This window comes from Salminus brasiliensis, chromosome 1, assembly GCF_030463535.1.
Source record: "Salminus brasiliensis chromosome 1, fSalBra1.hap2, whole genome shotgun sequence".
NCBI lineage: Eukaryota > Metazoa > Chordata > Actinopteri > Characiformes > Bryconidae > Salminus > Salminus brasiliensis.
The window spans coordinates 88,787,714-88,812,854 of record NC_132878.1 but is presented as its reverse complement, the minus strand read 5'-3'; the positions used below and the strand labels follow the sequence as shown (position 1 = coordinate 88,812,854).

Here is a 25,141-nt window from a genome sequence, read left to right as displayed (position 1 = left end):
GCTATTAATTATTGCGGGCAGTGGTGGCTCAGTTGTTAGAGCTCCGGGCTATTGATGCTGCCACTGTTGGGTCCCTGAGCAAGGCCCTTCACCCTCTCTGCTCCCCAGGCGCTAGAGTTAGCTGTACATAGTACAGTGACAAATACGCGTACCCTTACTTTACTTTATTAATCAAATAATTATTAATATATAATCGTTCTTGATTACACAAAATGTAGTTAATCCATACTGATCAAGACATGAAGGACATTCTAATAATTTACATTTTTTAAATAATTATTATTTTTTATTATTTTAATTTATTCCTTTTCCTACTTTCCTTTTTTTCTGCTGCATAGATGCAGCACACCCCCTCCGCCCTGTAATTTGTCAGGAGACTCACTTACATATTGATCTCAGTATCAATATATCAATATATCAGGATTGCAGAAGCAAATATCACAGGAATGATTAACATATGATATATTGTGCAGCCGTACGAGATTGTTTACTCGTTCCGTTCTCTGGTTGCAGGAGGGGTTTATTGACAATGTATCATGTCACGGTTTGAAGGTCTGAAGATTGCATCTCCTCTTCCTCTCGTTTCCCCTTGTCCTCAATGTCCACAGCCAAAGTTATGGGTTGGGAATAACTTGGCCATTTACTGATCCCTCTGTCCTGCAAGCTTTGTGTCCACAGCCATGGCCATAAAGTGATAACCTGGGAATAGTGATGGTAATTGGTTCTATCCTGAGGCTTCACTATACTCCACTGTAGTGATGGAGGTGGAGATATGCACAGATGTACTATGACAGATAAGAAGAGACTTCTTTGATGTTCATGAGCTGTCTCTGAGGAACCTTCCCAGTTTTTTGTTCTGCTTTGTGAGTGTTCCCTCTGAACCTAACCCTACCACCATGCCCAGACTGAACGCCTCTCCTCTTCTTCTCCTGTGTTTGTTTGTTTGTTTGTTTATTCATGTGTGGCCTGTTTTTTGTCTGTGTTGTGTCTGTGGTCCAGGTGGAATCGCGGGACACTCTGAACAGCATAGCGCTGAAGTTTGACACCACCCCCAACGAGCTGGTTCAGCTAAACAAGCTCTTCTCCAGAGCCGTGGTCCCTGGCCAGGTGTGCTCCTCTCCCCTCCTCACCACTCCCTTCTTCAGACCCTCTTCTCCTCCCTTCCACTTCTCCTTTCCGCCTCCTCATCTCTTTTCCTCTCCTGCTCACCTCCCATCCTCCTATTCTCTTCTCTCCTCTTATCATCACTTACTCCAATCCTCTGCTTCACTTCTGTCCACCTTCTCATTTTCCTCTCAATCTACTCTCCACACCTGTTCTTTACTCCTTCTCCTTCCCTCTACTCCTCCTATCATCTTTCTCTCCCCTCCTCTCATCTCATCTCCTCCTTTGCTCTTACCTCCTCTCCTCTATTCTCGCCTATCCTCCCCTCCTCTTCTAATCTCCCCTCATTTCCTCTCATCTTCTTCACCTATCCTGTCTCTTCCACTTCTCTTCCTCCTCCCCTCACTCCCACCCTCTTATCCTCTTCTCACCTTTCTTCTCCCTCCTTCTCCTGTCCTCCCAGCTCCTTTTCTCTTCTCTCTGCCCAGCTCCTCCTGCTCTCTCATCTCCTCTTCCCCTGCTCTCCTCTCTATCTCCTCTCCTTCCACCCTCCTCTCCTCTTCTCTTCTAATCTATTCTCTTCTCTTCTCTTCTCTTTTTTTCTCTTCTCTTTTTTCTCCTCTCTTCTTTTCTCTTCTTTTCTCTTTTTTCTCTTCTTTTCTCTTCTCTTCTCTTCTCTTCTCTTTTTTCTCCTCTCTTCTCTTCTCTTCTCTTCTAATCTATTCTCTTCTCTTCTCTTATCTTCTTTTTTTTCTCTTCTCTTTTTTCTCTTCTCTTCTCTTTTTTCTCCTCTCTTCTCTTCTCTTCTATTCTATTTTTCTCCTCTCTTTTTTCTCCTCTCTTCTCTTCTCTTCTCTTCTCTTGTCCTCTCTTCTCTTCTCTTCTTTTCTCTTTTTTCTCCTCTCTTCTCTTCTCTTCTCTTCTATTCTCCTCTCTTCTCTTCTCTTCTTTTCTCTTTTTTCTCCTCTCTTCTCCTCTCTTGTCCTCTCTTCTCTTCTCTTCTTTTCTCTTTTTTCTCCTCTCTTCTCTTCTCTTCTATTCTCCTTTCTTCTCTTCTCTTCTTTTCTCTTTTTTCTCCTCTCTTCTCTTCTCTTCTCTTCTATTCTCCTCTCTTCTCTTCTCTTCTTTTCTCTTTTTTCTCCTCTCTTCTCTTCTCTTGTCCTCTCTTCTCTTCTCTTCTTTTCTCTTTTTTCTCCTCTCTTCTCTTCTCTTCTATTCTCCTCTCTTCTCTTCTCTTCTTTTCTCTTTTTTCTCCTCTCTTCTCTTCTCTTCTCTTCTATTCTCCTCTCTTCTCTTCTCTTCTTTTCTCTTTTTTCTCCTCTCTTCTCTTCTATTCTCTTTTTTCTCCTCTCTTCTCTTCTCTTCTCTTCTCTTCTTTTCTCTTTTTTTTCTCTTCTCTTCTCTTGTCTTCTCTTCTATTCTCTTCTCTTCTTTTTTTTTCTCCTCTCTTCTCCTCTCTTCTCTTCTATTCTCTTTTTTCTCCTCTCTTCTCTTCTCCTCTCTTCTCTTCTCTTCTCTTCTCTTCTCTTCTCTTCTCTTCTCTTGTCTTCTCTTCTATTCTCTTCTCTTCTTTTCTTTTTTCTCCTCTCTTCTCCTCTCTTCTCTTGTCTTCTCTTCTATTCTCTTCTTTTCTCTTTTTTCTCCTCTCTTCTCTTATCTTCTCTTTTTTCTCTTCTCTTCTGTCCTTTCATCTTCCCTTGTTCCTCTTTCCTTGTTCCTCTTCTCTTGTTTCTCTTCTTGTCCTCTCCCCCTTCTCCTCTCCTCTCGTCTCATTTCCTCTCCTCTTCTCCCAGTCTCTCTCATCATGTAATAACACATTTAGCAGCACAAGGAACAGTCATTTCATTCTGCCCTCTCTTCTGTCCCATGTCCATCGCTTTCACATTACAAATGTGCTTTTGGTTACATTAACTTGTGTATGTGTGTGGGAATGAATGCTTGCATGTGTATGGAAGAGAACAAGAGAGAGAGAGAGAGAGAGAGAGAGAGAGATATTGTGTGTACACATGCTGGCCCTGCAGTGTGTGTAAAGCTGTGCTGTGTTTGCAGGTTCTGTATGTTCCTGACCCTGAGTATGTGTCCAGTGTGGGCAGCTCCCCTTCCCTCAGCCCCATCAGTCCCCTGTCCCCCACCTCCTCAGAGGCCGACCTAGAGAAGGTGACGGTACGTGAAGCTTTGCTTGGACCTCCACCGCAACACAACCCACGCTTCTCAAGGACAAACCATACAAGCCAGGCACACATGCATAACACAGTTAACACACATACACAGTGCAGACTAGTGCAGATAATGTACACATCTCACTTGTAAAGTTCTTATTATTTGCGAAGTGCCTTGCCCTCACTCAGGACGCAATATTGGCTCACTGGAGTGAGTGAGTGCCATCTACCCACCCTGGGGAAAGGAAGGCCAATATTGCTTTCTCAGGGCCCCGACAACCGATTGCTAGATTTGAACTTTTCAATACCCTTGATTTCAGATTAATTGACAAACAAACAGGTGTCCCAATACTTTTGTACACACACACACACACACACACACACACATATATATATATATATATATATATATATATATATATATATATATATATATATATATATATATATAGAGAGAGAGAGAGAGAGAGAGATAGAAAGATAGATATTTATACATAGCCAAGTCCACATACCTCATGAGGTTGTGAGTGTAAGACCTATTCATACATGCATGTGATGTGATTCCCTCTGGCTATGTTTTTCCACTGACACCGTGCTTCTGCATTTCAGCTCAACATTGTTACTTAATTCAGTTCCACTGCAAACACATGCCTCAGGAAAACATGAACAGACAATGTGAAGCGCGCGCATTCCACAGCGATGTGACGAGCTGGCATTGTGCTTTGTTTCCTCCCAGCTGATCTCGAGCTGCAGAATGCCACGCATGCAAAATACCTTTCAGTTACGCTGCTGAGGTTGTCGAGTTAGAAGTCTCTCTATCCAGTTGAAAGCACTGTGGGCTCAACTCTTGGTAAAGGGTGGGCAGCATGATGATACATTATAGTTATTGTGATAAATTATATAACAATACTTTTGTCTAAGTATAGCATAGGTGTCACCTGTGCTTCTGGAACGCTGAACACCTGCATGCGTCATTGTTTACAGGTGCCTGTAAACAACAACAACCAGTGTGCTGACATTGGCAAAGAGATCTCCAGCTGCAGCTCCATGGCATTTTTGACAAAATTTGTGATCCAGAAATGTAACTAAATATTATTTAAATATTTTTAATATTAAATATAAGAAATGAAGCATATTTAAGTCAGTTTTGTTGAGTCTGGCAAACCCGACACTGGTTAAGCTGGTTAAGCTTTTGTTTTATTTTCGGTGTAAATCAGTGCAGACCCCTCATTCAAGTGGATAGTGTTTATTGCGTTGGGTGATGGTACAGTTAAATTAAGTCTAATAGGCTGCACTAGGCTAATTGTTGTGTGTTATTGTATTTCTGTGTAAATTATTGGGTCAGTTAAATCTTGTGGGCTGTAGAAGCTTTTATGGTTAGTTGCAAGGCCCATGAGGTGTAAAAGGTTGGGAATCCTTGGCATAAGTAAAGCATCATGTATCTGGTGTATCTCTGGTTAGTGGTTGCAATATCAGTCAATTAATCAACCAATATATCATTTATATCAATCATATATATATATACAGTGGGGAGAACAAGTATTTGATACACTGCTGATTTTTCAGGTTTTCCCACTTGCAAAGCGTGTAGAAGACTGTAATTTTTATCATAGGTACTCTTCAACTGTGAGTGATGGAATCTAAAACAAAAATCCAGAAAAATACATTGTATGATTTTTAAATAATTAATTTCCATTTTATTGTGGGAAATAAGTATTTGATCATCTATCAACCAGTAAGAATTTTGGCTCTCACAGACATGTTACTTCTTCTTTAAGAAGCCCTCCTGTTCTCCACTCATTACCTGTATTAACTGCACCTGTTTGAACTCGTTACCTGTATAAAAGACACCTGTCCACACACTCAATCAGTCAGACTCCAGCATCTCCACAATGCCCAAGACCAGAGAGCTTTGTAAGGACATCAGGGATAAAATTGTAGACCTGCACAAGGCTGGGATGGGCTACAGGACAATAGGCAAGCAGCTTGGTGAGAAGGCAACAACTGTTGGTGCAATTATTAGAAAATGGAAGAAATGCAAAATAACGGATAATCTCCCTCGGTCTGGGGCGCCATGCAAGATCTCACCTCGTGGAGCATCAATGATCTTGAGGAAGGTGAGGAATGAGCCCAAAATTACACAGCAGGACCTGGTCAATGACCTGAATAGAGCTGGGACCACAGTCTCAAAGAAAACAATCAGTAACACTCTACGCCGTCAAGGATTAAAATCCTGCAGTGCACGCAAGGTGCCCTTCCTCAAGCCAACGCATGTCAAAGCCCGTCTGAAGTTTGCAAATGACCATCTGAATGATCCAGAGGAGGAATGGGAGAAGGTCATGTGGTCTGATGAGACAAAAATAGAACTTTTTGGTTTAAACTCCACTCGTCATGTTTGGAGGAAGAAGAATGATGAGTACAACCCCAAGAACACCATCCCAACCGTGAAGCATGGCGGTGGAAACATCATTCTTTGGGGATGCTTTTCTGCAAAGGGGACAGGACGACTGCACCGTATTGTGGGAAGGATGGATGGGGCCATGTATCGTGAGATTTTGGCCAACAACCTCCTTCCCTCAGTAAGAGCACTGAAGATGGGTCGTGGCTGGGTCTTCCAGCATGATAACAACCCAAAACACACAGCCAGGGCAACTAAAGAGTGGCTCCGTAGGAAACATCTTAAGGTCCTGGAGTGGCCTAGCCAGTCTCCAGACCTGATTCCAATAGAAACTCTTTGGAGGGAGCTTAAAGTCCGTGTGGCCCAGCGACAGCCACGAAACCTGAAGGCTCTGGAGGAGATCTGTATGGAGGAGTGGGCCAAAATCCCTGCTGCAGTGTGTGCAAACCTTGTCAAGAACTACAGGAAACGTCTCATCTCTGTAATTGCAAACAAAGGTTTCTGTACCAAATATTAAGTTTCTTTTTCTGGTGTATCAAATACTTATTTCCCACAATAAAATGGAAATTAATTATTTAAAAATCATACAATGTATTTTTCTGGATTTTTGTTTTAGATTCCATCACTCACAGTTGAAGAGTACCTATGATAAAAATTACAGTCTTCTACATGCTTTGCAAGTGGGAAAACCTGAAAAATCAGCAGTGTATCAAATACTTGTTCTCCCCACTGTATATATATATATATATATATATATATATATATATATATATATATATATATATATATAACTCAGCTTGCACTGCTGTGCATGTAGTTACTGATTAGAAATCTTCAGAGTGGAGTAAAATGGGTTAAAGGAGAAGAACCGATTGGAGAAAATACAAATAGGCACAGTTTTACGAGAGATACTCTGTCTGATACAGAGCAGATAGTACAGATAGAGAGCAGTTACTCACAGAGTAAAACCGATCAGAGACCGGCACCCAAGTGTCTGATTAGACGGGGAAAGGAAGAGCCGTAGAAGCAGCGTGCAGGCTCTTTTCTCTTAACAATCTTTTAATTAAAAAGCTGTTATTGTGAACTGGCAGTCTGGGTGCTTATTTATTATTGAAGAGATGAAACCAGCATGCTCATATGTAATCAAGCACTACAGTGATTGGTTACCACGGGGCTTGGTTTGTAAGAGTAGATGCTTTCTCTGTTTTAGGCACTTAGCCCTTACAGGTTTAACGTACATACAGTACACTGAGCAAAAAGGGTTCTGTAGAGTACTGAAAAAGTACCTTTAACCCTTTTTGCCTTTTTTGTTGCTCTGTAGAATCATTTTTTAAAAGACCGTAGACATTTTTATCATTGTAAAGAACCATTAAACCAGCCAAAGAACATTTTGTAGGCTTTCAGATTGTTTTTTGAGTGATGATGAATGATGGTCTGTATAGAACCACTGCCTTTATTAAAGAACCCTTGAGGAACCCCTTTATAAGGGTGCCTTTACTAGTTTTGAAACACCTGCTTATCCGAAGCTTCTTCTCAAATCAAGGGTCTTAATAAGGAGTTTGGACATCCTCCTTCTGCTGCAGTAACAGCCTGTACTCTTCTGAGAAGACTTAAGAACACTAGATGTTGGAACATTGCTCTGAGGATTTGATTGCATTCAGCCATGAGAGTCAATCAGTATCAGTGAGGTCAGGTACCCTCCTCTATCTGTCGCTTGGCATCAGGCCTGATGATCTTAGGTTCATGGGCTTTTCTATGGATGTATTTGTGCAATTAGGCCCCCTTAGCTTTGATGCAGCTTTGCACACTCTTGTCATTCTCACAAGCAGCTTCGGAGGCAGCTGCTGGAACCTGCTGAAAAGTACTTTTCAATTCAGAAAGGCATTTCCAAAGCAATTTGCTTTGGAAATAAATTCACACATAGGCTTGAAGTTCACTATTCATATTTGCTGTAGCTACACATTTCAAGCCTATAAGCATAAGCCCTTCGATTGAAATGTCTTTGAGGTCGTGAAAATAGCATTTCCAATCTTTTGACTGGTAGTGTGGCAAATGGCAGAGGGCGAGAGCAGCCAGGTTGGGCTGCTTTGCATGCCAAGAGGCAAATAGAGATTTGCATGCTAGCGTAGTGTGTCCTTCCAGCACGCATTTGTTTACAGTGGCTCCCAAACGTATCTGTAGACTGCTGTTGTAATTAATCAGTAATCTTATACAAGCAAAGGCCGGCCCTGGTCTGTTTATGGAGACACTGAATTATAGCACCTTTATCCAGTTCAGCATTCTGAACAGATCCTTTTATTGCTGAAAAACATGAAGGGTTTTGTGGAGTAGATGTTAAAGGTCTGTTTTGTTTGGATGACAGATTCAGGTTCATAACTCTGGTGTCTGAAATCTAGAGGTGTTAAACAATTCTGCAGGTATAAACAGTGTAGGCACTATTTCGGATTAAATTAGACTCAAATGAGAAAAATAAATACTGGTACATTGCTCCCAGTACTCCCAGTACTGAGCACAAATAGTTCCTCCAGCCATTTAGATACTTTATGGACAAAAGTATTGGGACACCTCTCTGAATCATTAAATTCAGGTATTTACTTCAGTCCCATTGCACATACAAGTACATAAAATCAAGCACCTAGCCATGCACACTGCCTTTACACACATTAGTGAGAGAATGGGTGGTTCTGAAGAGCTCATTGAATTCCATCGTGGTTCTGTAATAGGAGCCACCGCTGCAACTACAAGTCAGCCGGTGAAATTTCTCCCCTCCTAGATCTTCCACCATCAACTGTGAGTGGTGTTACTGTGGAAAGCGTTTAGGAACCGCAGAGAGCAGCTCAGCCACCAAGTGTCAGACCACATAAAGTTACAGAGCGGGGTCAGAGCATAGTGCATAAGCATAGTGCATAAGTCCCCAACGCTCTGCTGACTCAGTATCTGCAGAGCTCCAAACCTGCTGTTAGAGCTGCATAGGGGACCAACTCCATATTAATGCTTATGGATTTAGAATGGAATCTCATAAAAGCTTTAATAAAACTACATGACATGTAGTTTTCAGATTTTATGAATCAATCAACTGAATCACGTTTTAGAGAATCGCAATCAGATTATTGTGAGGCGACACATTTACAGCTCTGCTGAAAGCGGACATTCTTGAGGCCGACATACAGATGGAGAATTGACTCGTGTCCTCTGTGTTTGCAGAATTCTCCTCCAGAATTTCTTTCTCCGGTTCACAAATCAACCTGATCTCTTCCTGTGCCATTGCCCCACACTTCCTGCCTTGTGCTAAATTTAGCCTTCCGCTACAGAGGAGAGCAACAGAGAGAGGGGGGGTGCGTAGTAGAAGGACAGAGAGGGAGAATGGCAGGAGTATTTGTTTTTGTACATTTTCAGAAAGAATGGCTTGATTTTCTTGTAAAACTACAGGAAAAAGGGCAGAAAATTTACATATAGGACATATTACACACACACACACACACACACACACACGCGCACACACACACACACACACACATATATATATATATATATATATATATATATATATATATATATATATGTATATTCATTCAGTGTTTTTGTTTTGGGTTTTTTTCCTACTTTCCTAAAAATGTTTAACGAACCAAATACTCAGAATACTCCTGTGCAACAGAGGTAACTCTTGGGGGCGGTCCTGATGAGAGCCACTGTTATCATAACGCTTGATGGTCTTTGCGACTGTACTCGAGGATACTTTCAAAGTTCTTGAAATTTTTTGGATTAACTGACCTTCATTTCTTGAAGTAATGATGGTCTGTCATTTTTCATGGTTTAGTTGAGTAGTTATTGTCATAATATGCATTAAAACATTACTTAATTAGGGCTGTTTACTGTATACCAACTCTACAACTCAACTGATAGTCTCAAATACCTTAAGAGGGCAAGGAATTCAGGTAATTCTCTAATTCTAATTCAGCCATTCCAGGTGACCTTATAAAGCTGACTGAGAAAATTCCAAGGTGTATAAAGCTGTCATCTAAGCAGGATGTGCCTACTGTGAAGAATTTAAAATATTAAACTAAAATATTCTGGTTTGTAAATAATTACCATAATTTAATAATAATAATAATAATCAGACCACAGCTTGCATCACACTTTTTGGAGCCAGTTAAATAGTTTTACATGATCTATTAAAGCCTTTTTGTGAGAATTTTGTGGTCGGAGTGCAGGTCCTTATTTGTGCAGGTGTTGCTGCACAGTAAAACAGTGCACCAGCACTCTAGAGTCTACTAAATATCTTGCAATCAAACGTTGGTTTTGGTTTGCCTTTCCTGCAATCCTAAGAGCAGGTCTTGCAGACCTCAACCTGACCTCAACTGTTCCTGTTAACTGCCAGTCCTTAATTATATTGTGGACTGAGAAAACAACCTTTACTATCTTCTTATAGTCTTCTCCTCTTTTTAATGTTCAGAGTGCTAGACAGCTGCTTAGAGGAGCCCATGGCTGCTGATGGATAAGACAAGGTTATTAACTAAAACATAACGTATTAGCATATTTAGGTGCCAGGAAAATCAAAAACACATGCAATTAGCACAAGGCTGTATATGTGTGGTAAAGAGAGACAGTCAGAGCGAGAAAGTGAAAGGGAGAGCAGGAGAGGACAGCAGGGCCAGTGTTAATTACCCGTGTGTGCCTGGTGTTGGCTGACACAAGGCTAGGTCACTCCATCGCTGTGCTGCCCAGTTGGCTGACTGCCCAGACCCTCATACTTGCTTTCACTGAGCTGGACTCTCACTCACTAGTGAAAGACAGCCCAAATTCACAAGTCAAACAAACACATATCAGGAATCATTTGTATTTAGGCCAACAAGCCAGTCTTTGTCCTTGCAGGAGCCTCCTATCTCCACCAGGTGGAGCTGCAGGTTGATGCCCGTATGTTTAAAGCAACAGCTCTGTAAATTGCTTTATGAAGAGAGCCATCATTACAGCCATACAGAGCTTGTTTCAAATGAACTGTGTATTGCTAATATTCCAGTTCAAATCAAATCCATATACAGCAAGTTACACACTCGTCATTACACACTCGTCTCAAAGTGCATCGAGTTATTAAATAATCTTAAAGAAACTGGCTTATGTGTTTTCTGAGGCTGTATGTTAAGATGTCATCTGTAAAAATGAACAAAAGCATGTAGCAGTTAGTCCTCTAACAACGGCCACCGCCAACATCGACTACTTCTGCGTCTTGCACATTTCCGCTCACTTTGCCAGTCGCTTGGATGAAATAAAATGAATAAAAAGAAAAAAATGAAATAAAAATGAATAAAAGAAAAGTACGTTTGCGCCTAAGAGAGGCTTTTAAACTTTATTCTTGTAGAAAATCACATCTGAAAATAATATTTAAACATCGCTAACAACCTTGTAATCTCGCGCATCTAGGGTGGAATTGGGAGGCCATTGTTTGGATGACTATTTGGTTAGCATAGTCAAAAAGAATAGTATTAGCATCCTTGAATCCTGACATCTTTGGCTATTTCTCACTATAAACTGTGAGAAACAGCTAATTTCTCTGCAGTCTTCTCGTTCTCTTTGGGGTGCTGTGGAGCTTTAGTTTTGCAGTGCTTTTAGAGCTTTTAGAGCTCCAAGGCTAGTAAAGCTAACAAGCAATGGAAGCTTATACACTAGCAATTAGCAGGACACTCAGAGTCTCAGAGTGACCGGCCTATGTGTTTTCTGATGCTGTATGATAAGATATCATCTGTAAAAATAAACAGAAGGATACAGCATAGCTAAAAACAATATTAGCATCCATGAAGCCTGAAGTCTGTGCCCCATTTTCACTATAAACTGGAGGGAACAGCTAATTTGTCTGCCATTTCTTTTTAGAAGGATGTTGGAGGGCATAGTGGGGTTGAGCGTGGTATATTTTTCTGGCTATGGCTAGCGAGTGTTTGCCTCTATCACTTGTGCAGTCTTCCTGAGCCCCATAGCCTACTTAGCTTTGCAGTGGAGCTCCAAGGCTACTAAAGCTAACAGGCAATGGACGTTTATACATGAGCAGTTCTCAGCTTAAAGTGTGCTGAGTGAAGTAATGGCAAAGAAACTGGCTTAAGTGTTTTCTGATGCTGTATGTTAAAAATGACAAAAGTATTTAAACAAGTAAACAATATTAGCGTTATTAAATTCTGAAATTTGCTTGTGTTTTTTGCTATAAATGGGAGGAAACAGCTCATTTCTTTGCAGTTTCTCTGTAGAATGCTGTAGAATGCGGCATAGTGGTGATGATCATGGTTTAGTTTTCTGGCGAGAGTTTGCCGTTAACACTTGCCCAGTCTCCCTGAGCCCCATAGCCTGAGTCAGTGGCTCGCCACGGGGCTTACGTTTTAAATTCAGCCCCTGGTCCCCGCCCCCCCTCAGGCTGGGTCTAATCTCCGGCCTCGTGAAGCCAGTCTAGCGTAGGTAAAGCTGCAGATGGCCTGGAGAACACACACACACACACACACACACACACGCACTCACACACACGCACTCTTCAGTGCCCGACATGTCCGCCTCGTCCTCCACACCAGCTCAGCAGGGCACTTTAATCTCACACTTGGTTATGGTACCTTAGTTATGCTGCTGGTCTCTCTCTCTCTCTCTCTCTCTCTCTCTCTCTGTCTGCCTCTCTCTTTCATCTGTGATGTGCTTCACTCCGCTGGACAGTGTGTGCTGGTCACGGTATCGACTAGCTGCTCATGTAGCGGTGCTGGGAACAGCCAGGCCACAGGAGCTGTGCTTCAGCACTGGCTTATTATTGCAATGAAACCCTCACTGTGTATTAACTTTCATTGATTGGTAGCAGTCATTTTTTTCATATTGGCCGCCAGTATATCCTTTATAATAAAATACAGCATTATATACAATAAATCACTAAATCTGTGTGTGATGAAAACAAATGAATGATAATCACAAAAAAAAAAATCCCTGCTAAATGTAAAATGCTAGGTAGCTTACTTTACTTGCTGTCACATGTTGACTAACTTGGGATTACTTGGGCAAGGTTTGGATAACTGCAATGTAAACCACAAACACAGAATTTTTACTAACTTGTTAGCATGCATGAGTGTGTATGTGTGTGTCTGTATGTCTGTTTTCTGATGATTTTCGTAATGCTGAATATTTTATGTAGCCCCTTTCCACAGGCCCTGTATTCTGATTCTGACAGTGCCATGGAAAACAACTGGCTATATATTTGCTTATTACAATGTACCATTAAGAGTTATGGTACATGCACATTCTCACTGTGCAAAGTCATATAGATCAGCTATATATTCAGCTCTTTCTATGTTATACCATCTATTTACTGCTGTATAAAAGATATTAGAGGCTCTTGTTCTTGTTGGATGCGCTGTATTTTTTCCAGAGTAAGCGCTGCCTGGAAGATGCACAAAGAAACGATAAAAAAGACACTGATGTGTGACTGACGATATTGCTGTTTGTGTTTTCGTGTTCAACATGACACTAACAAAATAAGAAAATAACAAAATAAGTGTTTGTTAGATGTGTGTGTGTATCACACACAACCATTTTATACACCATCAATTAGGTGTTATTTAAAGAATAAGGTAGCTTGAAACGGTTATTGTGGTATGGTGTGTAATGGTAGCCACTTAGGAAGTTGTGATAAGGGTTAGGAGATGGGTGGTCTCTTTTTTGCACTGTAATTTGCAATAAGGGGAAAAATGTAAATATGCTAAGCTATGCCTCAAAAAGACTCAGTTATTAGCTTCAGACTACAATGAATAATTACAGTAATGTTGAGTCCAGTACTTGAGTTTGAGTTTACCTGCAGACAGTTTGTAGAAGCTGACTTACGGGTGCCGTTTGTATTCTTTTTTGGGACTTTTTGACTACTGAGCGTTGCTGGTAGTCCAGTTGATACGCTGAGCTCTGTAGTGCTCTGTTTGTCTGCTGAAAAGAAACAATGGTAAGGAAATTTGATAAGGTGCAAGTGAAACCCAAGAGCTTCTAGAACTTGTTCTTCTGTTTGCATATTCAGTTTCTTGGGCCGTCCCTCAGAAACACGTCCATGCTAGAATCTGTGCTTAAAGCAACGGTATGCTTAAGTTCTAGTGTTGCTCATACTGAATGAAACCCAAAGTGAGCAGTGGCCAATTTACAGTCTCAGGTTTTCACTCATTGTCTGCAGCGCGATCATTTCGAGGTGAACAGTTGCTTCAGGCCACGATGGATGGCTGAATAACAAGATCTGAATGTGGTCAACTATGATTGATGTAGGTCAGCAGACCACCGTGTTAATAAAGATGTCTTCTGAGTCTCTCAACCATCATATTATCTACAGTTGTGGGCTGAGGTTTACATACATACACTCATCATGGACATGAAGGTCATGCCAGTATTGGGTCTTCAATGATTTATGTGAACTCTTCGGTTTCTGGGTCAGAATGAGCAACAACATACATCTTTAATACAACCAACAAGAATTTGGTGCACGATTTCATGTTTCTGAAATCAACACAGGGTCAGAATTATACATACAGGGTCAAAATGTTACATACAGCACACCTGATATTTGGTTACATTTTTCCTTAGCAAGTTGCACCTCGACCAGACATTTTTGGTAGCCATTGTAACCGAGGGTCCACAAATGTCCTTACAGAACTGCACTGTGGAGCTCAAAGTGGAACACGGTCGCATATTTTGGCTGAAAATTGTCCAATTCCGATACATAGCTGGTCCATTCTTAGCTAGACGTCTCTAGTGGGTTTATCTGGTGCGGTCCCAACTTTTATGCACAATCCACAAATTTGAGGGTAAGGCTTTGGTATGACCATTCCAGAAGCTTAATGATAGCCTGCTTTATCCATTACATGACCACCTTGGATGTGTGTTTGAGGTCAATGTCCTGTTGTAACATCTAACTGTGTCCAGGATTCCACCGTTTAGCTGATGGTTTGAGATGATGTAAGAATTCTGAGGCAGCCCCCTTTCTTCATTGCTCCATCCACTTTGTGCAGTGAACCAGTTCCAAAACAGAAGTAGAGCATGTTGCTACCACCACCATGCTTAACAGCTGGTTACAGATGGTGTTTTGGGGGTTGAATGCATCACCATTGCCTCATCTGACCATAAAACGTTCCTCCAGAAGGCTTTATCATTGTGCATGTGGTCAGCTGCAACCATTAGTAAAGTTTGGAGCAGAGGCTTTCTTTCTCCTCCATGGTGATGTTAAACTAGCATGATCCTAAGCCTAGACACTTTAGGTAAGATACTGTTCAGTACTGTTTTGCAGACTCAATTGTTATGCCATCCTGACTTATAACATAAGGATGATATGCAAGGTAGTTCCCTTTACCTGATTCTAACTGGTGGCTGTCATTTTTTTCTTTAACTGATGTGTTAATGCTAGGTTTGCTCAGGATTAGGACCTTCTTTTAACGCTTGTGCTTTTGTTCTTACTTACTCATGAATGAGAGTAAATGACTGTTTATAGGTCCTGAGGGACAGTTCCTGAAACAGTAAGCTAGCATTAGAGCTGCAAATACTATTCCCAGCTCCTTCCGCTAACACGCTAGACTAACGCCTCCTTCCTGCGCTCGTCTGATGGAGGGGGCGGAGGGTGCTGTGCCGATTCGGGTCCCGGGAGGCAGGTGTTAGGCAGGATTGAGTACTAGGAAGAGATGTTTTGACTCCTTGGCTGCTTTTTCCAGGCTGCGGGGTGGTCTCGCCTGTCTCATCACGGCAGGGAGTCGGAAATTTGGGGTCAGAGGGAGGGGACTGTGTGCTCTTCCACACTAAGAAAGCTTTTTTGGGGGGCTGAGGGTTTTGTAGAAATGTAGAATTATGCTGCCTGGAATGGTTTTAAAGAACAAATGACATTGAACCGACACGCCCACTCTAATGTCATGATGCTTCATACACTCCTAAAAAAGAAGCAGCTGTTATTTTTAGGAGACCCTCAGGTTTATTCAGAGGTGGTGGCTTAAAAGCTCAATAGCTGCTCTTTAACTGTGTTGGTGATGGTCGAGGATACCACCATTAGCAGATATTTGAGAATATGTAATATTGTGCTGTGGGAAACTAACTGGTTAGCTAATTGAAGAGATTGTAGTTTGGTCTGGTAGAGTTAGCTCTCTAACTCCTGGATAGCATCATAGATATCCATAGGGGTGTGTGGATAGTCTGTTTTTCTCTAATGTAGTGCTTCATCTGGTCAGCTGGAGTTAGAATTTAGCCATTTTAGCCTCGCTCCTTTTATCTCGTCGAAGTGTTTTTAAGGTTCATGGTATGTCACATCCATGTACCGAACTCACAGTTAAAATAGTTTTCCATTCTAGGGCAGCTTTAATAGGAGTGTAAGTCATGTATCAGTTGCTTACTGATCCAAAGTGTGCTCTGAATGAGCTTATGAGGAAAAAAACACTCAGCAAAAAAAAACAGCGCATCCAACAAGAACAAAAACTTATTTTATACAGCAGTAATAAACATGGTAGCACACAGAAAGGGCCAATTCTGCATGCTGCTATGTTCTACTATGTACAGAGTACATATGCTGATTACGCTGATTAGTGTATCACATTATGGCTCAACCTTGTTTGATTGGTCAAGGATCCGAACATCACAGCTTGGATCACAGCGATCGGATATAAACTTCAGCTCCAAACAAGGCCTTCCAAGTGGCCGACAGTTTTGGTTTGTGTTCAGAAAGATGCATACAGATTGGCACAGGCCTGTTAGTAGCTTTTCCTTCATCATCCTGTCCCAGAGTCAGTACTATTAGCACTTGTATTTGCTCCAGGCTGTGGCATTAAGTGTCTGTGTGTGTGTAGCTGTGGGAGTGCGTATCGGAGTGCAGCAGACAGCTGTGGGCAGGGGGTCTCTTTTGAAGAAGACCTTGCTCCCACTCTCCTGGCCTGCTGTCTGCTCTCAGTGCCTCCAACACACACACACACACACATTTGCACACCTCCCTCAGTCTCTCTCAGCTTAAAACACTTGAGTATCTAACCTCTGTTTCAGGAGAGCGTTTTTAATTCTTTATAAGCATTCTGCTCGACACTCTTTCTGGAATGAACTGTTCTGGGAACAGAGGGGCTGAGAGGTTACAGCACTGCTGGAATACTTCACTTTCATAAGGGTTCTTATGTGGCCTGATGGGGAGGCCTGAACAAGTGCAGTTGAATGCTAGAGATATGATTATCATCACCGTTCCTATTACCATATAAATCATTTGCACATGCGTGAACATGCCCAAACAGAGTCAAAAGGAATAATAGCTGTGTGAATATGTGGACTACTATCATGCTTTTCCTCTATATATATATATATATATATATATATATATATATATATATATATATATATTAATCATTACTAATCATGGACTTTGTCTTCTAATAAGTTTTGAAATGAGCTGTTTTTAATTGATTCACTTCAGTTGTGGCAGTGGTGGCTAGAGTAGCTCAGTGGTTAGAATGCTATATTATTGATCACAGGACTCTGGGTTTGATACCTGGGTCTGCTAATCTACCACTGTTGGGCCCTTGATCAAAGCCTTAACCCTCTCTGCTCCAGGGATTGGGGTAGCATGGCTGATCCTGTGCTGTGAACCTGGCTTTCTAAGCTGTGGTATGTGAAGAGGAGAATTCATCTGTCTAGGAAGGGTTATTAGGCTAATTCTAAACAACTTAAAGTCCATCATTCTACAGTAAGAAAGATTATTCATAAGTGGAAAACATTAAAGAAAGCTGCCAGTCTTTCCAGCAATGGATGTCCCAGCAAAGGTCAGATCATGCAGTACCAGGAGCCACATCTGAGACTTTAAAGGCCTCAGTTAACATGATAAATGTTCCAGTTCATGGCAGTGTAATTAGAAAACGACTGAACAAGTATGGCTTGCTTGGATGGTTGCCAGAAGAAAGCCTCATCTTTCTTAAAATAATATGGCAGCATGACTTAAGTTTGCAAAGTTGCATCTAAACAAACAACAAGACTTTTGGAACGATGTCCTTTGGACAGACAAGACCAACATGGAGATGTTTGGCCATACTGCACAGTGGAGGGGTGATGATTTGGGCTTGTTTTGTAGACACAGGACCTGGACGCACTGCAGTTATTGAGTCGACCATGAACTCCTCTGTATATCCACATTTTCTAGAGCCAAGTGTGAGGCCAACAGCTAAAGCTTGTCCGAAATTGGGCCATGCAACAGGACAATGACCCCAATCACACAAGCAAATATACTACAGAATGAATGAAAAAACTGGCTACATCCTGGCAGCCAGCTGAAGAGACACCAATCTAAAAATATATATATTTTACACTATATTTCTATATATAATTTTATACTATACAATACTCAAAGTAGTCACATTGGGAGGCAGAGATTCAAAAAAAAAGTTTATTTCACTAAAGTATGACTGCTCCACAATACGTAGGTTACTGGTCACAGGCCACTCATTATAAAGACTGGCACAATAAAGATTTTCTTTTTATTCATTACCTCATCTCCTAAATACTGGCAAATTGTAAAACACACACACAGTTGCCTTCATCACAAGGCAGGAATTGTTGTTTCTACCCATTCATCCACTCCATGCACTAACTGTCACATTAAGCTGATGAAGGAGACTCTATAAACAGTAAAGACTCGAGTCGCCTGTTGCTTACTTCTGTTTCCCTGCACTGTCATGCAGGGAAACGTACACAACACTAAGCAAGCATAAGGGAGTTTATGGGCAGTTTGAGAGTACATTAATGTCAGAGCAAATGTGGCACTGCATGCAGAGATGATGACATTACATGCCAAAGGTCATCATTCACTGTATAATCAGAAAACAGTGATAATTACTTGCTTACTTGATGCTAGGGTGCTAAGGTAGGATTGTTGGGATTGTGTTGTATCAGAATGTATCATATTGTAGTGAATCATTGTGACTGGTCCAGCATGTTCACTCAAATGTTAGCCCAAGGCTAATGCTGGCATTAGTTTGTGCCTATCATGTTATCTTGTGGCTGCAATGGCTTGCCCCCAATTTTGTTGACGTGCACACACATCACCCTTCTCTGCTAGTCAGTGAAAAACAGTAGAGGAAAACAGCTGAGTAATTCAGTGCTGTGGTTGTTAAGCTGAGATGACATTTCGTTTGACAGTTTGTTACATCATGAAGCACAGTGTCTCTTTAGTGTTTGCACTGCCGTTCAGAATTTCTCAGTAAAATAAACTGCATTTGGTTGCAGATGAACAAAGAAGTCATATCCACTGTTTGTGTACATGTTTGTGGATACTCCTTCTAATGAATGCACACAGCTACTTTGAGTTGCACCCATTGTTGAAATATATGTGCAAATGCACAGACACACACACCACGTATCTAGTCCCTGTAGAGAAGTATCCCCAATAGAATAAGACTCTCTGGAGCAGATAAACATCAACGCATTGGCTATGCCTGATGCCAGGCATGAACTAGAGGGGTATAAAACCCCCAGCATTGAGCTGTGGAACAGTGGAACTGAATTCCTCTGTATTACATTGAAGCATACAGTGTGTTTGGTGTCCAATGTTTTCTTCTGTGGTATTGAACTGACGATGCTAATGTAGCTAACAAGCAATGGAAGCTTATGCCTAGTCAATAGCATTTGCCATTTGCTAACACTAAACTTACTTAAGGATGTTTCAGTGAGAAGGAGCCTTCGTATACAGCTCAGAAATGTAGCGCACATTGCGAGGATGCAACTGACAAGACAAGACAACCATATAAACCATTTGTAAATATGGAATTTGGTCCATTTGAAATTTGGCAGTGAGCACACATGCCCGGAGTGGTGGGCAGCCATTGCTGCGACACCTGGAGAGCAGGGAGGCTGAAGGGCCTTGCTCAGGAGCCCATCAGTGGCACTTTGTCAAGCCCGGATATTAAACCCACAAAGCTGTCATCAATAGCCCAGTGCTCCATTTGCTGAGCCACCACTGTACCATGCCCTCTCTGATGTATCTTTGCTGGCCTTCTGTTACCCACTGTTCTCTGCACACATACAACATGAAAGGGAAAAAACAGCACCATAAAATATGTCAGAAAAGAAGCCTCCCGAGTAGAGCTTGTTTAAAATGTTAGTTTTTTATGTTTCTCATTTGATTCAGCCTGGTTTGACTGTTCCATTTGTGTGACCTATAGGCTACCAAGAAGGAGTCTTCACAGGACAGTCCTACTCCGGCTGCAGCCTAGGCTATGAACAACACAGCTAATATAAACAAAACCAGTCAAATTATGTCAAAAAGTGAAAATCTGCACATATTGAGATAAAAGCGTGGGTAAATAGTGTGGACAGAATTCAAGCTCCAAGATAGCTGCTCCTGTTTTTACTGCCGTTCCTGCCTCCCAATTGACATCCTGCCTTACTGTTCTTTTTCAGGACTCTGATGGAGCTCCTCGCTCTGAGGCTCCAGCCTCAGTGCCACCGGCCTTCTCTGCCCTGCGGCCCTCCCGCGTGGTCTCCTCCACCTCCGAGGAGGAAGAGGCGCTGACGGAGAAGTTCCTGAAAATCAACTGCAAGTACATCACAGATGGCAAGGCGAGTCAGCACTCTTGCCCACGTCCAATTAAGTTCTCATAAACTCGCACTCACTCACTCGCAAAAGCCTCTCTGCTGTAGTGGATTTTCCCCAAGCGGTTTGCAGAGAGATTTGGAACATAGCCGCTAATAAGATCCATTGTTTCTCTCTGGGAGAACTTAGAAGTGCCAGTTGGGCAGTGTTTCCAGACTTTTACTGTAAACGTGGGAGTTCAGCAGCTGTGCTCAACACAAAATACAGTCTGTTGAGTAATGAGCTGATTGGCTCCCTTGGAATCAAGGGTTTTTTTCCAGATGTTGTGCCACAAATACAGCTTTAAGACCTCTAACTTTAATCAGCATGTCTTGGATAGATGTAGATGACGTAGATGTGCCATGCGTGCTTTACAGACTATGAAACACCTTTAAAACTATGCTGTCCTTGTCCACTAGGGGGCAGTAAGTGGAGTTTTGCTGGTGACACCCAACAACATCATGTTCGACCCTCACCGGACAGACCCCCTGGTCCAGGAGCGGGGCTGTGAGGAGTATGGCATCATGTGCCCCCTGGAGGAGGTGCAGTCTGCAGCAGTCTACCGAGAAATCACAGACAGCAAGATTCGCGAGTCTGTTCCCCCGTAAGACAACTAGCTCATTAAAGTGACATGACTACCGACAATATAGTGTTGGAGAGCATGACTGCTAATATTGCTACATTAGCAGTTTTACACTGATGATTTATAGGTAGCTGCATATTAATATACATTGTTAAAAGTAATGAAAACTTCTAAAACATTTTCTTTACATTGTGTCAAAATAATGTGATGATTGGACCAATAGAAAACCTCTAAAGTGACTTGGATCTTTTTACATGGACTTCCATTAAAAAGTTTTTCTCCTTCTCCAATCTTTGGGGGTTCTTCAGTTTGAAACTGTGGAAAACAACTCTTAAGGTGCTTTAAGGAACCTTCAGAAAAAAAGGTCTTTAGAAAAAAAAAGATTCTTTAAAGGTTCCTCAATGCACCTTAAAAGGTTCCTCCACAGAAGAACCTCCAAATGTTCCACAAGTATCTTATACTTCTAAGAGTGTAGTAAAACTATAATAATAATATTGTTTTTGTCACTCCTTGTGCACCTCGTATCTCCGTTTTTAGCCATTTTTGGTTTTGACGTAATGTGAATCTGGCAGTTCTTCTTTACTTTGTGAAAAAATGATGATTGGACCAATAGAAATGCTCCAAAATGACTCGAAGTGAAATCATTTTACACTGACTTACATTAAAGGTTAAGAAGTTTTTTCCCTTCTCCTGTAATGTTGACATTTTGAAGGTTTTTGCGTCACAGTGACAGTATTTTAGTGCACCAATTTTGTTAAAGCTTAACACGGATTAATCAGCATTAGATGTAGTGAACAAGCTTAGTGATCTCCTAAGCCTGTTAGAGTTTCAGGTTTCTCATGAAGCTGCTTTGAGAAAACAACCTCAAAAAATAAAGACCAAAAATAGAAGATATTAATACAAAGAAGTTTTTGGTCACTGCATAGTTTCATATATGTTTTTACGTAGTTTTAATACACGAAATGGACAAAAGTATTGGGACATTTGTTCATTCATTGTTTCTTCTAAAATCAAGAGTATTAAAAATAAGTTGATCCTGTATTTGTTGGAGTAATTGTCTCTACTATCCAGGGAAGAGTTTTTTTTACTAAATTTTGTGGCATTGCTGTGAGATTTTGATTGCATTCAGTGACAAGAGCGTTATTGAGGTCAGGATGTTGGGTAATCACCGCCCCACCTCATCCCAAAAGTATGGGATGGAGCATCATGCTGAGGGCCCTTATACCCCTTTAGCCCACACCTGTCATTAGGCCAGTAGGTTCATGTTTATCTGCTCCAGAGAGTCTTATTCCATTGGCAGTGCTTCTCTACAGGGACTAGACAACCTGTGTCAACAACGGGTGCAGCTTAAAGTAGCTGAATGCATTCATTAGAAGAAGTGTCCACAAACATTTGGACATATATGATATATTCTGACCTACAGTCAGAATAATAAAGAAGATATATGGGTTGGGAAAATGTGTATTAGGAAGCTAACCTGGAATAAGTTGTGCTTACTTACCGCTGTTTTACATGCAAAAGCCACAGTTGCCAGGTTCACACTGCATTACGTTTCGTTAATCAAGCTCCAAGAGTTTTATACTGCAAAGTCTTTTCTGGAAGAAAGATTTCAAGTGACAAATACGCATTTTGTGTAGCATCACGTCAGTCACAGCAGCAGAATGTGAGGCGCCGTGTGGCTGTTCGATTGTTTCAGATATTCATCGTTCAGTCTTATCATGCAGGAAATGGATTTTTACTCCAGGGTTAATGAAGCGCGTTTTCAGCCGCCCACATTTGGATTACTCACCCGTTTTGTTTTGTAATAAGAAGTTAATGATTTTAGCAGTCTTTACGCCTCCCCCACATGTTTATATCCTCTTCTTCATAATTTATGAGGAGTCCCACGTGTCCTGCTTCTCATTTTGAGGCAGTCACTATTTTCAGGTGTACTATGATGAAGCAAAAGCTGCAGAGTGTGAAAACATGTAAGCACAGTCATGCTTGTCCTGCTGAGTGTAATGTAATGTAGAGGTAATTATGCAGAAGGCTCACTTTTTCTACCAAGAAGACCAGTCACAAGTTATTGTAGATAAGAGAGCGGTGTGCATTTGAAAATACAGTACTCTGCAAAGGTTTTAGGCACCTGGGAAAGATGATTTCTATACTATATATTAGGGTTGGGCAATATGGCCAAGACATGGTAACATGATGTGTGTTACCATATTGATAATTATCAATAAATATGTGCATTGGCATTAGGCATGATGCCAGCAGGTTCATGCTTATCTGCTCCAGAGAGTCCTATTGTACTGACAGTACTTTTCTACTGGGACTGCACAAGCTGTGTGTGTACATTTGCACATCTGTGTCAGCGGTAGGTGCAACAGAAAATAGCAGAATACATTCATTACAATGGGGTGTCCACAAACATTTGAACATATAGTGTATCCTTTTCATTTTTCTACTCTATTATTGAAAACAAAAGGAAGGCCTTCTGTAAGTAGATATGTCTGGCTGACCTGGAATATGTCTTGCTTATTTGCCTACTGTTTTACATGCAAAAGCCACAGAAACTGTGACACATCTTGCTACCAGGTACATAGACACTGAAAAAGCTTAAACTTTGCTGCTAAGACCAGAAATAACTCAAATATGACTCAAATTAAAAACTTGTTCATTGTTGATTGTTTCAGCAACTACAGTCATTGAATGCTGGCCTATATCCGACCAAACACCGCCCTTTGCTTTTGTCTTTGGCGCAGGGACTTGGACGTGTTGTTCTCAGGACCCTCTCAACAAGCAGATCTCCGTCTGCGGGAGGGCTACGACAGTGCCAGCACAGCCCCTCGGAGCACAGAAGGCTCCCTCTCTGAGGATGTCTTCACCGAATCAGAGCTGTCACCCATCCGCGAGGAGCAGCAATCCACCGAGGAGCTCCGTCAAGAGGACAAGTCCTCAGGTGCCTCCTCCGAGTCCGTCCAGACGGTCAGCCATGCGCCGCTGGCAGCGGAGGGTGCCCAAGGCACTGCCAGCAAGTCGGAGAGAGAGGAGCTGGCCAAGGCCAAAGAGGGTGAGAAAGCAGAAAGAGAGCAAGGAGGACAGCCAGTCAGCAACACTGCCCAGCCCCTCTCCTCACTAGGCTCCAGACAGCACAGCCAGGAGCAGCCAAGCACACCTAGCAGCAGAGATCAGCAGCAGCAGGCTGAAGGATCTCGTACAGCCTCCCAGAGCTCCACCACTGGGGCTGCAGAGGAGACTGCGGGCCAGCAGAGCGCCCCAGACGGGGCCAAACTCACCCGAGAGGGTACCCAGGACTCGGAGACAGATGTGGAGGAGCTGAGGAAGATGTGGAAGAGTCACACTATGCAACAAGCCAAGGAGCAAAGGGAAAATGTGCAGCATTCACAGAAGGAGAGCGTGCCACCTAAGAGCAGTCAGAGGCTGGGCTCTGCAGAGGGTAAGACATAGAGATTGTTCTATGTAAAAAAAAAAAAAAAAAAGTTAAATAAATAAATAAATGTTTAATAGACATATATATATATTAATACAGTAATACATTTCATCATTTTTACTTTCAGAATTTACTAATACAAATAAATACGGCTTCCAGCTTTCCTGTAAATCTTACAGAACAGCGTTGGCTAATAAATCTGCATAGTAAGAAAAATGCTCAATGCAAATTTTGCAGTAAGGGCTGGTACCATGGACACATGACATAATATGATAATATTATGATAATATTATCTCAAATATATAAGTGTAGTGTTTGTTATCCAGGAATTACTGGGTTGACTTCTTACACATTACGTTAAGCTTAGGATTAAGATCAGATTCAAGATCAAATTCATTCATTCAGTTCCAGGATGTTGGATGATCACCACTCCACCTCATCCCCAACTCCACAACTCCCAAAAGTATTGGATGGAGCACCACCATCATTCCTGAGAACACAGTTCCACTGCTCCACAGCTCAATGCTGAGGGGCATTATTCCCCTCTAGCCAACACCTGGCATTAGGCAGCATGGTGCCAGTAGGTTCATGTTTATCTGCTCCGGAGAGTCCTATTCTATTAGCACTACTTCTCTAAAGGGACTAGACAAGCTGTGTGTGTGCATTTGCTCGTCTGTGTCAGCAATGGGTTCAACCTAATGTAGCTGAACGCATTCATTGGAAGGGGTGTCCAACATTTTCTGAGTAAACAGCGAAGCACTTTTGTAAGTTGCTCAGGAAAGAGTGTCTGCTAAATGCCTTAAATGTGAATGTATTAATGATTAAGTGTTAAACAATATATCCGAATACACTGATATTTTTCCATAATAGGTATCTTAAAAACAGGTGTCCCCAAAGG

General features: G+C 41.7%; 1 protein-coding gene across 4 annotated transcripts in view; it reads left to right on the top strand.

The window, feature by feature from the left end:
* The window catches only part of oxr1a (oxidation resistance 1a), a 278,911-nt gene that overhangs the window by 227,789 nt on the left and 25,981 nt on the right, over positions 1-25,141 (top strand). For all 4 annotated transcript variants that reach the window (XM_072692289.1, XM_072692287.1, XM_072692288.1 and 1 more), the window contains 5 exons: positions 1,000-1,107; positions 3,154-3,267; positions 20,056-20,214; positions 20,647-20,831; positions 23,555-24,249. In XM_072692289.1, coding sequence (XP_072548390.1) covers positions 1,000-1,107; positions 3,154-3,267; positions 20,056-20,214; positions 20,647-20,831; positions 23,555-24,249 — 1,261 coding nt within the window. The remainder of the gene's footprint in view (positions 1-999; positions 1,108-3,153; positions 3,268-20,055; positions 20,215-20,646; positions 20,832-23,554; positions 24,250-25,141) is intronic.